This window comes from Hippocampus bargibanti, linkage group LG03 (assembly GCF_051943395.1).
Source record: "Hippocampus bargibanti isolate YZ-2025 linkage group LG03, ASM5194339v1, whole genome shotgun sequence".
NCBI lineage: Eukaryota > Metazoa > Chordata > Actinopteri > Syngnathiformes > Syngnathidae > Hippocampus > Hippocampus bargibanti.
Window position 1 is genome coordinate 15,668,546 of NC_142736.1, and position 14,092 is coordinate 15,682,637.

A 14,092-nucleotide genomic window follows, 5' to 3' on the forward strand; every position below is an offset into this window, starting at 1 on the left:
GTACAGTACTTGAAATTAAATGTAGGATTCACTTGATCACTCTTCATTCATTCATTCATTCATGCATTCATTCATTCCTTAATTAACTCATTAATTCATTCATTCCGGGTTGAGTGAATGCTGGCCCGTGTGGCTGCCGCTGATCACCCAACGAAAAACTTATCCTATTATCCTATTACTGTAAAGTGACCTTGAGAGTTTTGAAAGGCGCTTGAATGAAATTGATTATTCAGAATCAGAATCAGAATACCTTTATTCGTCCCACAATGGGGAAATTTGCAGTCCACAGCAGCAATTGAAAAGGGATGGGGTAGGGGTGGGGGTGATTATTATTATTATTATTATTATTATTATTATTATTATTATTTTTTATTATTATTTTTATAAATTGCAAATAAAAAAACGTTATTTGAGTAAAATCTTTTTTTAATATATAAACAAATTTAATTTGAGTCAACTACTTTATTCATATATAAAATAAACAAACTTTTGCTGTTTTCTTTAGATACTACACAATCAATCCTGTGCTATTTTGATATTATACAATATCCTGTGGCTATAAACTGACCTTGAGAGTTTTGAAATTCGCTTATAAATGAAAAATGTATTGTTATTATTATTAGCTATCTATTGTCTGCGCATGTGGCTGCCGCTGCTCACCCACTGAAGAACTTATTCTGTGAGTGTAAGGTGATCTTGAGAGTTTTGAAAGGCGCTTATAAAGAAATGTATTATTATTATTATTATTATTATTATTATTATTATTATTATTATTATTATTATTATTATTATTATTATTATTATTATTATTATTATTATTATTCATTAACCACCCTTCCATTTCTCCAACTGCATAATACAGGTTCTTCCATTCTGATGTAGCAGTAAACAGAATAAAAGTTTATTATCATGGACACTGAGAAAAGAAATCAAACTTTTTTTTCAGCGCAATCCATAAATTTCGAAACGTTTCACAACCTGAATCCTTCAACGCTAACTTTGACAATATAAAGCAGGCGTCACCGCAAGATGGCAGTAATGTTTTCACGGTTGCTATTTAATGTTAAAAAAAGATCCGAATAAGAAAAAATGTCCAATCACATTTCAACAAATTCCGCCTACCGTCCAACGCGGAAGTTGACGTGACGATTAATTTGCACTTTGTCTGTTTTAATTACACGTGCCCATAAACACAGCCAGACTGCGTTTGAGGCAAGCATGTCAGCAAGTGAACATGTGCTTCGGGCCGTGGAAACGCCGTTGTTCTGGCTCGGTGCTCTGACTGCGGCCTGGCTGTCGGTGTGTTCCGTGTATCGATTGTTGTCCGGGATTAAGGTGTGGGTGCTCGGCAACGGACGGCTGGTTACACCCGCTAAACTTGGGAAATGGGCAGGTGAGTGTTTTCTTTTATTTTGTGCTTTATTTGGTTTACTTCAAGATGTCTTCGAGCGCAAACGTTTCCCTCTTTGGTTTAATAATATTGATTTAAAAGTATTGATTCATACGAAATCCTCAGAGTAACTTTAAATAGGGTAGAATAATGTAAAAACATTCACAACAACGGCTTTTGTGTCATTACATTGATATCAAATGTCAAATTTGTAAGGTGGATATTTCCCCGAAGCTTGATCTTGCGAGGAAAAAACATTGTATGGAATCAACATTGCATTTTCCATTTTCAGTCTTGTGCAGAACTCGGACAGCCTTAATTCAAGTCCGGCATGTGTTTATCCCTCAGGTGTGATTTCTGCTTTGATCGATCAATGACGTCTTTCATCCCCTTTCCGGTGATAATATGCGTCAATGTTTCCGAGAATGCAACCAATAATGGCAACACTTTGGCTCCAAACACTGTTGGCGTTATTGCTCATCATAAAATGTGGGGCGGCTGCCGTGATGAAGACTGCTTCCTTGTCCCTGCTGAAATTCTCCTTGACTCTATCTTCTTTTCTAGCTCCTTTCACATCTGCATTGTGCTCCTTACCCCTATCATTCTTTCAATCCAATTGGTTTCTTTCCTGAATTTTCCACAATTGCCTCCCAGACTGGTCAGCAAACTGAATTGTAGAGCAGAATTAAATCTTTATATCATGAAACACAACCGTTTTAATTCTTTACATTCCATTTCATTATGTTATTTAGTGTCTCACAAAGGAGAGACATTCTCCATGGCCCTATTCCTTGTAGGGAGGGTGTTGAGATTTGCATGTCACTGACTTCAACTGAATGAAATCCATGAAAGGGAGTAGCTTTGTATATAAACAAACTGTCAGTTTTGCCAGGCAGAGTTAACGGACATAACTCGCTCCTCCACATTATTATTCTGTTTTTATAAAGTTCAATATTTTCGAGTGGTATTTTTCCTAATCCAAAACAAAAACATTTGAGGGTGAAGGGCGCTGGAATCGATTATCATTTCAATGGGGGGAATGGTTTGAAAGATGCATGTTTTGCGTTACAAGCATGGAATTAAAGTCATATCTCAACGCGTGTTGACTATATTTCTATTTCAAGCCAGCATGATGATGATGATGTCATGTCATGTTTTAAAGGTATTCTGATTCTGATTCTGGTTCATGTTGTTCTGACACACTCAATGGTTTCCAATTTTTTTAACAGAAGTACTGTATTTGAAACAAAAAAAAATGGAATTGCTGTCCAGACTTTGGTCACGAAGTGTAATCGGTAGACACAGATTGTGATGGGATTTAAGAGTTTCCTGTAAATCGGTCCGTCTGTCATGTCAGCGTTGAGACACGCACGGCGTTCAGTGACCTTTGGTGTTGTTAACATTAAACATGCAAAACAAAAGAAATATGTTGATAGAACCGACATCTTTTTCAAAGTCACATCCACAGTTTTATAGCTTTTATGCAATTGTGCTTGTCGCTGATCACTGAGCGACGATCAAAACATTCTCTTGCTGAAGTAACACTGTGAATCTACTTCATAATGGATCTGTCTAATGCATACGAGTCTGTTGGAGAAGCTGACAATTTTGAGTCTGTGAGTTGAAATCTCCTTTCATCTCTTCGTGTGAGGCTATATATAGGAGTTTTTTTTTAAAAACAATTTTGATTCAGGATGCGCAGTGAAGTGGCCTCCTTTGCCTTCCTCATTCACAAACTTTGCCTGACTCAAGTGGATGTGATTGAGCTGACAGCTTCATTATGTAATAGCACTGGAGCCATTCATAAATGAGTTTCACATTAGGCCTCAGATCCTCAGGATTATGGTTCATTGGTTCCTGCTTGCTGCATATCAGAGGGGGAGAAGGATAGACTATGCACATAAAAGGCCCGTTTTTATTTTGTTTTATTATTAATTTCAAATATATGGTAATCGCTTATTGAGCAGCTCTCCTTTGCCAAGATAATCCCTTCTCCTCACGTGTGGATTTGACTGTGTCATTCTTGCACAGTTGTGTTGTAGGCTGCCCACAATCAAGCACTCTAAAATGTACTGTTTTACTGCATTCAGGGTGAAGGAGTAACAAAAGCAGTCAGTGTTCGGTGAGACCGCCATTTGCTTGAAGCAGGGGAACATTTCTCTCACTGTTGTTCACAATGTTCTTGACATGCCGTAATTTTAATATATGGAAATTCAGACAAATGTTCTGGTTGGAGAAAATGTAGCAGGGTAAGTAATTGCAGCTTGTCAGTTGCAATTGTGGAGTGTGTTGTGATACAACTCGCCATTGTTTCGGACGGTGTCCATGCAGTGGGTTGTACATGAGCCACAGAGCTGATAGTGATGCTTCTGTTGCTGAAAAAGAGTTCATTTTGAACACAATGTAGTGCTTCTCTTGAGGCGCAAATTGAAACATTCCTGTTATCAACAGAAATTCCATTACTTGTGCCAACATATTTGCCCTGACACAGGGGATGCCACTAAACTAAATTTCCCTTCAAATCTCTTTGCATTTTGGTTCGTTTCAATATCCTGTCTGCTGCCAGAACAGCATTGCTAAAGAAAATATGTTCTTATTTGACTCACGTACATCAGTATGTTAAATTTATATACAGGACCAACATTTGAATTGCAGTACTTTTCGGCGGGATAAGATTGGCTATGTGATTGCCATTTTTATTTTATTATTATTATTTTTAAATGCCACTCATTAAAATATTTGTTAGTGAACTGAAAGTGTGCTGTAAGTCACACTATGTTAGCTGGAAATAACATTCACCCTTGTTTTTCCATAGATAGGTTTCTTCTCTAAAACACCTTAAAATAACCCATCTTCTGTTTCCGTCTCATTGTGCTTGCAGATGCTCTCCCGCTCCCCTTATCTGTGCTATTTTTAGCTGCCCCTCGGATCCCCTGTGTTTATGTTTGTCATTTTCTCTCTCTCACGCCCCCACCCCCCCATCCCCTCACTTATGTTTGATCGCACTGCAACCCTGGAGAATGCTTGGTGCCTTAGCACCATCTGTTCTCTAAAAGACCACAGACGGGAGATGGGTACAGCCGAGGCTACGTGATAGTTGGAGAAAAAGAGGCTTTTGTGTACAAATAACAATCCCGTATTTTAGCCACTGCAGAAAGACTAAAAATAGCTACACGTGTCATGTTGGAAGTACAGTTGCCTCAGAAGTATTCGTAGTTTGGCATTAACTGATTTATCGGAACATTATTTATTTGACAAAAAAACGTAAAAAATTAAATACACACAAATTATTTTATTTAATATTGATGTCTTGTCCTAGCGCAGTTTGGATGTGTCATGACTTGAGTAAATTCTCTCTGTTCAGTCATTTCAAAGTACATAATTTGGAATTCCATCTCTTCAGTAAATTTCCTTTTTTTTGTAGTTGTCACAGGAGCAACAGATGGAATCGGCAAAGCCTATGCAGAAGAGGTATATACACGCACACATGCATGTACGCCTTGTATAGCATCATTTTTATATTGTTCAACTAAAAGGCCTTACTCGTAATAGTTGTGTTAAATTCATACTGTCTACTTGTTACCTAATTTACAACAGATTCTTTTCTGACAGACAGTGGCTTTTTAGGTGTTCAATCTGTTGTAAATTAGATAACAGGCCTTACTTATGATTCTAATGTTGTATTTTATTTAGTTGGCCCGCAGGGGCTTTTCCGTTGTGCTGATCAGTCGCTCTCAAGAGAAGCTGGATGAAGTATCCAAAGCAATTGGTAAGGAACATTTCTGTTTTTAACATATTGGCAACTGATGTTTTTTGCTTGGAATGCCAATGATCAGACAGACACCTGCCTGTAGTCTCAAACTTTCACCAACAGAGGGTATTAACATACTGTGGAACAGCCACGGTACAACCCCAGCTCACTTTTAACCAGATGCAAGACACAACAAATTTCCGAGGGTGAGGGTGCTGGGGTTATTCCCACTTTGTGTCTTTTCCATTTTTTTGTGGGAATTTCTGAAACCAACTAACCGCCAAAAACGTATGTTGACTGCTGATGCCTGGTGTACATGTATTCTTATTTATGCAGTAGCATTCAGATGTTTGGACATACTTGCTCATGCTGTAAATGGGATTGCGGTTCCGAACATTAAATTGATTCTTCATAGTTCTAAACATGCTACATATTTATTCATACCAACAGAGAGCAAATGCGGCGTGGAGACGAAAACCATTACAGCAGACTTCAGTTCAGTAAACATTTATTCTCAGATTGAAGATGAACTTGCAGGCCTGGAGATCGGGGTGTTAGGTAAGATCCATGTTTCACACCTTGGCTAATTTGGATCAATATCTGCAACCTTGAAAATACATTTCTGTTTTAATAGATTCTCTTACTGGCAAACGTATGCTCTGTTTTTAGCCTTATGCTGCCCTCCTCAGGTTGCATTGGGCAGAAGCACTGACTTTGAATGTAGAATATTTTGTGTATGTCAACAGTGAACAATGTCGGGATATCCTATTCTTACCCAGAATTCTTCCTCAGCGTCCCCAATCTGGATAATGTAAGTCAGTGCCTTAATCAGTTGTTTCTAGGAACCCACAAATGGTACATGCATTTATAAAGTAGGCAACTGTTACATTCACACTGTAGAAATAACTTGGAATATGAAGCAGGGAAATTTTGTACTGTCTCATTAGATACAAGACAGCATATATATATTCAAATGCACACGTTTAATGCCATGCTATATTTTCTTTGTTGCAGTTCATTGACACACTGGTGAATGTCAACATAACGTCTGTGTGCCAGGTCAGTGAAAACAAATAAGGGCAAAGGCTTTTGCTTGACTCGGTGGGTGGTAATGCCTGAGGCACCTTAACCCAACTGTTGTCCCTGGTGCGGGTTTGTCCAACTCTTGTCCTCGAGGGCCCTTATTCAGCTTGTTTTAGATGTCTCCTTTGCCAAAACATCAGATTTAAAAGATCAGGATTGTTATCAAGGTTCTGCAAAGCTTGCTGATAAGCCGATCATTTGAAACAGGTGTGTTGGAAGGCGAATACAGCTAAAATATGCAGGATAGGAGCCCTAGAGTACCGACCGGCATTTGTGCCCCCTGTCCGGTAGCAACAAGCCACCTGCTCTTAACATTTCCATCAACAGAATTTTCATTTTGTGAATCTTCAAACTGCAACCACAGCTATAATTTTCATCACAGCCTCATTGTCTCACCATGCGCAACACCCCCCCCCCCCACGCACGCACAGGATGAACAGTTCAGAGCCGATACAATTTGTTCCTCGTTTTTACTTTTGTCTGAACTGTTTTGACTTGTGAGCTTTACATTTTGTCCTTTCTGTGTCAACATTGTCTTCTTGCCAGATGACAAGACTTGTTTTGCCTCAAATGGCTGAGAGGTGAGATTTTTTTGCTTTTTTATTTCCACACCCAACAATTGTACTTTTTTCCCCATTTTTAACATTTTTATTTAGTTTTGTAGCCTTTGTTTAATGTGTCTTGTGCATTTAGTCTGATTAGTTTGACAGCATCCTCTACTACAAACGTGTATTCACAGTTTGTGTACAAAGATGGAATACGGCTAAAGTGTGGATGGAGCAGAAGAAAATGCAACATGCTTGAAATGCATATGGTATATTTACAAGGTCATTTTGTGATTGACAAAAAGAACAGTCTTCAAAGTAAAAGTGTTGAAAAATGTAAAAAAGTAAAAGTAAAAATGTATGAATGGACACGAGGGTACGGCTGGTCATTTGGAGCAGTGTAGTTTAATAAATAAGTTTTGAAAACGAAACATAAAATCTCAAGTGTGTTTTTAATGTCAGTCAGAATTATCATGATAAATACTTTGTTCATAATCATGTGTGTGTTGCATGCTTTGATTTTTCTATTTCAATTTGTTGAGTGGTTAAAGGACAACCAACGTCACTTTTTTGTTTCCTGACATCAGAAAAACGTTTTATAGCATCTAAAATACCCAAAACACGCAGTATGATATTTTTATTCAAATGCAATACACCAATAAAAATGACTTAAAGTCTCCAAAATCTGCAAAAAAATTGATCTGCGAATTGGGCATTTTCAGAAAGTCCCGCCCCCAGTTCGTGATGTCACGCCAAGACGTCTTGCATTGCTGGAGAATCAAAACAATGGCTTCATATTCGAAGAATATGCTTTCTTGTTACACATCCAGTTATGAATATGATTCAAATAGTTCTGAAGAGGAAAGCATACATGTTGGTCCATACATCATTTGTTGGCAAGTAACCTGTTGTAATTTCAGAAAGAAGGGTGCTATTCTCAACATCTCTTCAGCCAGTGGGATGTACCCGGTTCCTCTGCTCACTGTCTACTCTGCATCCAAGGTGAAGCTATTGTGGCAAATTTCAAATGTAAAATTAAATTTGAGCATAACTCTATGATACCACTTATCATCCCGTTTGTGTGGGCTGTTGGTAAATTTTTGTGAACTGGTAACCATGAGTAAAAATGTTGCATTCTCAGAGTGTTGTAATTGCACCTCTGTATTATTCTTAAAATAAATAAACATTTTCCTGTGTATAAGGCGCACCCAAATGTCTTCCTTTTCTTTAAAAGGTGACCCTGCGCCTTATTAGCCGGTGCGCCTTATATGTGAACTAATATTGAGCCACAACAGGTTTTCTCGCAACTACTGTCAGCAGCCACAGCTCCATTTCCTCCTGGAGAAGTCGTGCATAATCCCAGCCTCAAAAGTAGTGCCTTACAGTGTGTATTTGGAAAACGTTTATATATTTATATATTATATTTGGAAAACGTTTTTATTCATTGCTGCTGCGCCTTATAGTCCTCTATATGGAAAAAGTTTTTAAATACACCATTCATTGGTTGTACGCCTTGTACAGCGGAAAATACTGTCAATATTGGTAAAACAGCAACCCCTCCAGCCCCCACATAAACAAAGCATTGTGTTAAGTTAAAAAATATATAAAGATTGATTTGTATTCCTCTTCTGCTTTAATCCTTTTTAAGTCACACTGTCCCATCTCTGGTAAGCTATGTTGAGAACCGATGTTACTTCCACCAGAGGTATTGTAGATAGCATTTTGACATCCAGTTTTCACACCATTTTGGGGATCAAAACAGCAACAGACAAGAATCAACCCATACAGTACGTGTAATGGCTAACTCCTTGACTATTTAACAGGATATGTGCTGTACTGTTCCTGTTTTTCTCAACTTCAAAGTAACTCAAAGAACAACACACATTTCTAGCTTGAGGGGAAAGGTTTTACTCATTGTCAGAGATAAAGAGCAGAACGGGATGAAGCATGTGTATTGGGACGTTATGTCGGTGTTATATTTGAACGGCATAGATTCAAAAACATGAGACTAAGTGGCATTGAAATGTGCCAAGTACAAATGTCAAGGTCGACTGTCATCATTTGAGCCAAAGTGAATTTAAACAGTTAAACAGGCATCCCCTGTTGCAGGGGGGAAACAATAAAAAAAAGAAAGAAAACAGGAATTTGTCAAAATGCATGTTGACAAGCCACAGAACGTCTGGGAAAATGTCCTCTGGGCAGATGAGACAAAATTGGAACGTTTTGGCAAGGCAAATCAACTCTCTTCATAAATGCACAAAAAAAGCGTACAAAAAAAGCATTCTCTCACTACAGTTTAAAATGTAGTAAATGGTCTGTTGAGTTCTGGGACTTCTTTGCTCCTACATCTGATGCAGGATCTCTCGATTCTATGCGGGTCACAGTGAAATCTCAGGAATGTCAAGGTATTCATGAGATAAATATTCTGCTACTCTGTGTCAGAAAGCACAATGACAGGACCTGAACAATGACAGGACCTAAACACCCAAGAATGGCAAAAAGTAAAACCTATAACAGTGATACCTCGGCTTACGAATGCTTTACCTAATGAAGTTTTTGCCTTACGAACGTTAAATTCGCGAGAATATAGTCTTGGCATACGAACTATTTTTCGGGAAACACACGGAGCCCCACAATGAGTGATGTGTCGTTCGCGAACGAGCCGGTTCTTGGAGCTCCTGAAATGGCAGCCGTTTTTTTCCCCTCTATTCCCCACCCCCAATCTTCGGTTAAAGCCGCACGTGATTGGTCAAGATCCGTGGTAGAGGAGGGAGGGGACACGCGCAGCAGGACACACGCAGCAGTTAATTGGGGGGCCTTACAGAAACACACACACACACGAAAGGGAGACGACAGAGCTTGAAAAAAAGTGAAATGGTGAGAAAATGGATGGAAAACAGTGAAATTTGGACCTGTTTCAATTTTATTGATTGTTCAAAGGCAGAGTGTAGACTGCAAGGTTAAAATATCCCACCAATCAGGCTTCACAAATAATAGTACATTTAATTTCTAAGCACCTTTCAAAACTCTCAAATAACCCGCACAAGCCATCTGTCCAATTTGAAGAGAACATACAAGCAAGGGAACCAGCTGTTCATGAAGTTTCCAGTGTGTCTGCCTGCATCTGTTGCTGTTGCAATATCACAACTTCTAAGATGTACAACCCAGAGCTGCTTGAGACCCTTTATGCAAAAAGCTATCCATTCCATCAAGTCATCAACGACCATCACAAAGGTAAATAAAACACCTTTATTGTACAGTTTATTTATTTAATTACAATACCATAGCATAATTATTATACATAAAATAAGGTATATTGTGTGTAGTTTTAAGGCTTATTTAGTTGAAAATTGTGTTCTATGGGGACCTGGGAACGGATTATTCTCGTTTTAATGGTTTCCTATGGTAAATTAATGTTTGGAATACACACTTCGCGCACACACACTTTCTGGGAACTAATTAAGTTCGTAAGCCAAGGTATCACTGTACTTTTCTTTCCAGTGAGCCTGATCGAAAATCTTCTGAACAGTGTGGAAAAAGCTGAAGCATGCTACGTGTATCCCAGTTTAAAACTAAGTGACTGCAGTGACTCAAAATGTTTTTATCCATATCTATTTCATTCCTGTTGTTATTTTTAATCACAGTTCAAAAGTAAACGTCCTTTTCCCTTCAGTTCTTAAAAGACAACCGACGTCTCCGGACAAATTGTGTCCATAATTTGTAAAATGGCTTTAAATGACTTCTACTGAGCGTATTTTACAAAGATTCCACCGCTTATAGCTATATTTTACGTTTTAAGACTCGCGCTGAATATTCAGGAAGTCTTGTTTTTGAGTTGGTCCGTACGTGAGGTCACTAAAGGAATGCCGCTGACTGAAAAAAAGACGCATTGTAGCGGTCCTTCCATCATGTCAATGTATTTTGCTGTAATGTTTGGTCTGGGGATCTCGTGTTGCACCCAAAAGCCGCCAGAAGAGGGCTTCCAAGCTCCATATAAGGAATTTATCAGCCTGTGGAAACGGAGGTGGCCACAGGAGGTCGCCATTTTGTGCCTCTTTTTCAATGAGAAATTTCCCCTCAATGTTGCCTCAAAATGACAGTGAATAACTTCTTTAATCGATTGCAAACATGTATGCTTTCCTCTTCAGAACTATTTGAATCATATTCATAACTGGGTGTGTAACAAGAAGGCATATTCTCCGAATCTGAAACCATTGTTTTGATTCTCCAGTTATGCAAGACGTCTTGCAGTGACATCACGAACTGGGGGCGGGACTTTCTGAAAATGCCCAATTCGTAGCACAATTCTTTGTAGACTTTGGACACTTTAAGTCCTTTTTATTGGTGTTTTGCATTTGAATAAGAATATCATATTGCGTGTTTTGGGTATTTTAGATGCTATAAAACGTTTTTCTGATGTCAGTTAAGAAACAAAAAAGTGACGTTGGTTGTCCTTTAATACTTCCATTGATATTGTGTTTTATAGGCATTTGTGGACTTCTTTTCACGGGGGTTGCAAGCTGAATACAAAAGCAAAGGGATCATCGTCCAGGTAGAGCACTGACGACTCTGCCCTGTTAAGACATACATAACCACATCCGTCCGTACGTTTTAATCACTAAATACAGTAAAGTCTCGTTATATCGATATTCGAGGGAGTCCGAAAAAATATCGATATAACCGGGACTATCGATATATCCGACCCTGTTTGCATGTAATTTTCTCCGTGCGTGCATAGAAATAGTATCGATATAACCGGGACTATCAATATATCCGATATCGATATAACGAGACTTTACTGTATGTTGGAGGATCCAATGCTTAGGCAATACTTTTCATGTTATGACTTGGGGGCGGCGTGGCTCAGTGGCAGAATAGTTGTTTCCCAACCAAAAGGTCCGTGGGCCGATTCCCGGCCATTGTGACCATGTCAAAGGGACCTCGGGCAAGCTACTGAGCCCCCCTCCCCTGTTGCTCCTCATGAATGGAAGGACAAAACCAAACATGTTTGAAGAGACATGAATTTAACTGAAAATTCCCTCTATGCAGAGCGTTCTGCCCTTTTTCGTTGCAACAAAGCTGAGTAAAATCCGGAGGGCCACGCTGGATAAGCCGAGTCCGGAGCGCTACGTTGCCGCTGAGCTCAACACTGTGGGCCTCCAGACGCAAACCAATGGTTACCTGCCACATGCTCTCATGGTACAGTCAACAAGAAAGGGATAATGGGTGTAGAGTTAGCACTCTCATCATGATACTTCTTACAATAAACACTTTTTAGCATAAAATCAGTATGTGATGGACGTGACTGGATGTAAACTTTACTTTCCTCTGATTGTTATTTATTTTACTGTATTTTAAATGCATTTCTTGCACAGCTAATAATTTCTTTGATTGTGGTTTAGAGTTGCGCTATTCTCATTGGCCTTTAATCGCAAGGTAGAAATCATATGTGAGCCTTGTTCTTTTGGTTTCTCTTGTTAACGATCAGAAACTTCTTCTTTTCCTTTCGGCTTTTCCCTTCAAGGGGTAGCCACAGGGAATCAGTGACATCTATCATGCATGTAATCCGCAAAGAAGGTTGAAAGCACTAATCGAGTCAAATATGAGCCAAGAGAATAATCATTGTTCGGCTGAAAAAAATCCCTGCATGCCCCCTTCCTCCCGTGCCCAAAATGCTTAGGCCAAACAAAATTTTGTGTTTTTTTTTTTTTTTTTTTTTTTTTGGTGGGGGCGGGAGGTCTCCCTAGATAATTACAAAAAGAGGTGTGCTAAAAGGACAAACTGTCTCTCTTGGATGGCGCACAATTTCTTTGACAAAAGCACCCTTATAACTTTTGTTCCATCTGTAGGTTGAGAGTCATTAATGAATGTTAATTTGTTATTTGTAAATGCCAACAGCTGACCGTGTAATTTCTCTCTGCAGGGCTGGGTGAGTACAGCTCTGCTCCCTGCCAGCATTCTCAGCAGACACGTGATGGGAGTGGCTTTGTCCCAGCGTGCTCGTTACCTGAAGAAGCAGAAGCAGGGCTAGCTCAGCGGTGGCCGGGGGCTGACCAGCTGTGCTCGTGACTACCATTATCATCACGATCATCATCAGTGTGGACCAAGAAGAACAAAATCTGACAGTTTCCAGGGAGCAAATCACTTTCCCTTTCCTCAAAGTACAAAGTCCGAGATTATGCAAGGCAGCTTCTGGTCCCTATCGCTGTGTGTTAGTCTTTAATCAACAGTTTGAGAATTCAGAAATTTCGGCTAAAGTATTCTTTGAACGCGCCTCATAATCAAATGGCATAAAGAGACTCAACTTGCAGCTCCATGAAAAATATTTTAGAGTAAAATGTCCACACAGCAAACAAAGGACTGAGCAATGCTTTCAAAAGTAAACCTGCAATATTTGTGCACCACTTATCTCCCTTGTGTTCATTCTGTCTTCTCATTTTTGTAATGTCAGTACTTTTCTCTGACTCAAAATCACTCTGCTTTTCCCGTGATGCTTTGATAAGCAACCATACTCTTTGGAACAACTCCGTGTCCTTAAAATGTCATGTTTGAGCGAGGTTTGTGTTCATCTGATCAACCATTAACAATACGATAGTGACCAAATTAAGTTCATGCGCACAATCTAATGAGTGCTCATACAAACGTATCCTCCTCGATTGTGCCAGTACAGCTAATGTGGTGGGGCTCATGAGTGCATTTGCATACAGCCTGCAGAATGCGCACAATTGTTTTGTCCTATTAAAGTAAGCAGCATCCAAAGACACTGGTTTGATTGTCTGTTGTCTCTCTCTGCGGTGATGGCAATGTGTTATCAGGCATCTTCCAAAAGATCTATTACTAGAAATGGCTGTGGAGATTTTTTGCACAGTATAGGTGAAATTTCATAGCAGCCAGAGTGACAGTTGTGATCTCCTCTCCCTAAAAAATGAATACATAAATACATGTAAATTGGACCAGTGCAATATTGGTCATGTGTGAGCATTAAGGCCTGCTGGAGAGGCATGGGCATATTTAGACTGAAATGATTAATGGAAATGATGTTTTTAATTTCCTGACAAATTAAATCGACCAACACCATGTAAAATTCTTGTATGGGAAAGTTCTTTGAATTTGTAAATACATTTATGATGACATGAAAGCGGTGCATTTTGTGCCTGTTTGTTTTGTCATTTGTCTCTGAAGATTGCCAGATTTTCATTGTGTCCCAGCTTTGTTGCTGTGGGAATAGACCACTTGGAAAAAGCGTCTCTGGGTTTTGCTCCAGCTGGCAGGACAAATATGAGCCCATATGATGGCTTTTGTTGCTGGAAAATAACAACCGTG

General features: G+C 39.2%; 1 protein-coding gene across 3 annotated transcripts; it reads left to right on the forward strand.

Moving 5' to 3' along the window:
* Window positions 1-1,126: 1,126 nt before the first annotated feature.
* On the forward strand, window positions 1,127-13,530 carry hsd17b12b (hydroxysteroid (17-beta) dehydrogenase 12b). Of its 3 annotated transcripts, none has more exons than XM_088992216.1 (11): window positions 1,127-1,393; window positions 4,815-4,861; window positions 5,084-5,159; window positions 5,592-5,699; window positions 5,888-5,952; window positions 6,156-6,200; window positions 6,771-6,805; window positions 7,690-7,771; window positions 11,256-11,321; window positions 11,819-11,968; window positions 12,693-13,530. In XM_088992216.1, the coding sequence occupies exons 1-11, from the start codon at window positions 1,219-1,221 to the stop codon at window positions 12,798-12,800; spliced, it is 957 nt and encodes a 318-aa protein (XP_088848342.1). In that variant the 5' UTR covers window positions 1,127-1,218; the 3' UTR covers window positions 12,801-13,530. The 3 variants fall into 3 exon arrangements, with proteins under 3 accessions (XP_088848342.1, XP_088848343.1, XP_088848344.1); XM_088992217.1 differs by having other exon boundaries at window positions 11,849-11,968; XM_088992218.1 differs by lacking the exon at window positions 11,819-11,968.
* Window positions 13,531-14,092: the final 562 nt, after the last annotated feature.